Source organism: Pygoscelis adeliae, unplaced genomic scaffold, assembly GCF_000699105.1.
Source record: "Pygoscelis adeliae isolate BGI_AS28 unplaced genomic scaffold, ASM69910v1 Scaffold233, whole genome shotgun sequence".
In the NCBI taxonomy this organism is placed as follows: domain Eukaryota; kingdom Metazoa; phylum Chordata; class Aves; order Sphenisciformes; family Spheniscidae; genus Pygoscelis; species Pygoscelis adeliae.
Genome location: NW_008824421.1, coordinates 2,027,957 through 2,031,389, shown reverse-complemented (window position 1 = coordinate 2,031,389; position 3,433 = coordinate 2,027,957). Strand labels below are relative to the sequence as shown.

General features: G+C 39.3%; 1 protein-coding gene across 1 annotated transcript in view; it reads left to right on the top strand.

Moving 5' to 3' along the window:
- The window catches only part of PRKCE (protein kinase C, epsilon), a gene marked incomplete at its 5' end in the record, with an annotated part of 55,579 nt that overhangs the window by 32,395 nt on the left and 19,751 nt on the right, over nucleotides 1-3,433 (top strand). The window contains one exon of the mRNA XM_009320925.1: nucleotides 1,541-1,687. Within this exon, the coding sequence (XP_009319200.1) occupies nucleotides 1,541-1,687 (147 nt within the window). The remainder of the gene's footprint in view (nucleotides 1-1,540; nucleotides 1,688-3,433) is intronic.

Sequence of the window (3,433 nt, the reverse complement as noted above, 5' to 3'; positions counted from 1 at the left end):
TTTGTGGTTTTCCAAGAGACCTCACCAAAGCACAGTAATCCTTTCAAAACCTTTGTTTCTCCTGCCCATAGAAAATATGGCCTGTAGTTTAGATATGACTTGTCCACTTGCAAAAGAACTTGCGGAGCAGTTGAACACAAGACCAAAGAGAAGGATCGTCTTCGGAGCGGCGCATATGTCAGAAACCATAGAGAGAATTGCCTTGCTGATCTATGTTATATCTTTAAAATGATAGCAATGGTATTCTCCTGTGGATGGTTGATCTAGCTATCTAAAACCATCTTAAGGGCTGCAGGAGCTACTTATCTAATGACTGGACTACTAAAGCAAGGGTATGCATTATAGTGATTTATTTTTTAGTAAGTTCTTTTTTTCCTGCAGATGTATGGTATAATGTGGTACCTAGGTTAAAAAGGCACTGAACAATTATCACATTTTGTTTCGTTTGTACACTGTTTTTTAAATTTACAAAATGTTATAATAATGGCTGAATGTGAAGTTACGGCAAAGTTTGGAATAATTCTATAATATAAGTGTGCGTGTGTGCATAAGAATAGCATTTGTTGCTACTTGAATTGCAAGGATTTTGTGTCCACGTGCATTAGGAAATAAGTAGAGCAATTGCTAATAAAAGAAGGAAGAAAAAACAGAGCAAAATCAGGAAAAATATTATCAGCTGTCATCATTTGATATCAATGTCTTACACTGGTTGTACAGCTTTTTGCTGAAAGGAATAGTAAGAGTTTAATAGTGAGAAGTTTAGAAATTACCACACCAGAGGAGACCAGTTAGTTCCAGTTGCTGTCACTAATGGTGTTCTAAAGATGAAAGGGAAGGTGCAAGTTATGTTGTGGAGTTTCTCAAGGGAAGCTTTCTGCTGGTACTGGTCACTCCATGTATTTCCTGAAACGTATGGACAGAACGCTTATAATTCACATAGCTGCAGGTGCTGTTCATACTTGTATTAGAATAAAATCCTAGAAATGAGTGAGGAGGTTATGGCTTTTCATGTGTCTGCTTGAATGGAGTGTATTATTATGCAACCTACATACCCAAAGAAAATAAACAACAGTAAGCATAATATGTAGCCCCTATCCCCCAAATTAATAGTTAAGATAGAGCAAATAAGAGAAAATAAGAGCTATCCTGACCATCTATTTGGAAGTGTCTCTGGGGGGTTTAATATTTTCTTTCTTTCCTTTAGTATTTTTGGCCAAAGCTGGAACTAGAAATGCTGAAGGAGAATCTGTTCCTGTAGCACTCCCAGCCAGATGAAATTAGGAGGTCTCGGCAATCGGTTGAAAGAGCTTCCTGCAGGAAACTTACACTTCAGAGTCTCTGAATCTTCTAGTTTGGCTGGAACCTCTGAAATTTGGAAGGGCATCCTTGTTGCTCTTACAGAAAAAATAACCTTCTGAAAGGGGACTGTTTCTAAAAACTAGGCATTAGGAATTGGAATGCGTAATTGAACTGCAAATGGTTTCCAGCCATTGCCATTCATGTTTTAACTTTTTCCTTCTCTCCCTCCCCCACCCTGCAGTTCATGACAAAAAACCCAAATAAACGACTTGGCTGTGTGGCATCACAAAACGGGGAAGACGCGATTAAGCAGCATCCGTTTTTCAAGGAAATTGACTGGGTTCTTCTAGAACAAAGGAAAATCAAGCCACCCTTCAAACCTCGGATTGTAAGTAGGAGTTTGCATAACATTCAGAGGAAACTTGGTTTGACAATTCTAGTTGTTGGCTTTTCTGAGACATGAGATTACTTGATGCAACATTTGGGGGTTGAAATAGTAACGTGAAAACCACGCTGAAAAGATTGCCTTGTCATTGTTTCTGTGAAGGTAAGTGTCAGGAATAGATTTAATGCACAGGAAGATGTTCATGTTCAGTCACATAAACCATGAGAGGGTTCGAGGCCCTGTTTTAATTATTTTCCTGTGTTCCTAAAGATACCTTGATTGGAAGAGATTAATTTCAGTTGGGTATATACTGTCTGTACTTTCTGTGTGAACTCTGCTAGAGTCCTGCGCTGCCGATGGCCACTGGATTTTGTAGTGAAAGACAGAGGAAAGAATTTCTCATTAATAATATTTTAACTGAAGATGCTTGAAAAAACAGCTTCCTGGGGGAAAGAAATATACATCACAATTAGATAAATTGATGTACTTACATTTTCCTAGGTAATAATCAAGTATTTCTATTTAAAGTGACAAAAATATGTAGCAGCCCCACATGCAGAAACTACGAAAGTCAAGCAAAAATACTTTACTTATTCTTGTCTTCCTCTGGATGAAAATATTTACAGTTCACCAAATGTCAGCTTTTCAGCTGAGAATATGTGCCATAAATTTTGTGCTTGAACAGTACAAGAGAATAATTTTCTGATAAATCCTTTGAGATTGATTTACATTTTTTGACTTTGCACATTCCTAGTTACAATGTTTGATTTGCCTGTAAATATGATCAAGGTACTTGTTTGCTTCTTTCTTTAGATAGTTTACAAAGGTATTTTTTAAAAAACAAAACAAAACTTTGGGCTCAACACTGAATTCTAACTTAAATTTAGAGGTGAAAAAGTCCCTTCTGTCATTGCAGAATTGCTGTCTGTTGCATTTGATGCGTTTACTTTTAGTCCAGTGAGATGCATTTCCCCCAGTTCCTTGTGTAGGCGGCGAAAGCGGGGCTGCCCGTCCAGAACAGGAGCCTGAGGCAGCTCATCTGAGTCCTTTCTTGGAGAAGCCTCTCTCTCTCCTGTAGCTATTGACAACTGTAAGTGAAAGTTAGCCCCTGTGAATGTCTTTCTAGGAGTAATAGTAAGATATAGTGTTACCATATGGGGAAGTTTTTCTTAATATATTTCTTGGAGAATGGAAACCTTGTAATGTGGTAGCTACAGGCAGAGGGATGCCTGAGCCAGCCCCTCTCCTGGAAAGGGTCCAGCCAGCTGGGCATGCCGGCTCCCTTACCCTGCCGCCCAGCTCTGCTCTGGAGGTGTGGCCAGGTTGCACCTAGTGCCTGAGCTGACTTACAAATCTCTGCACTGGTGCAGGAAGTGTAAACCCCAAATTACCCCTATTAGTATCTATCTGAAGCCTATTTAATACTGTAAATAGCTGCTTTCCAGTCAGGTTCCACAGCCCTCAGATAGCTGCAGACAGCCTTAGTCGGTGTTTAGCCGAGTTGCGTGTGTGTAGCTCTTTTCCCGTTTTCACAAGAATTTGGCCTTTCGTCTCGCAGTAATTTTTGTTGCTTTGCTCAGTATTCATCAACGTTTTGGTAATACAGTTATCAAATCAGGATGCACAATTCCAAAATAATTTTCACTTTATGCCTGCATCTAGTAAGTCCCAGATTCCTCACATCTAGTCTGTTTATGGGCTGTTTTCCTTTCCTGATCAAGATGCACAGTCCCTTTGACAATAGGTATT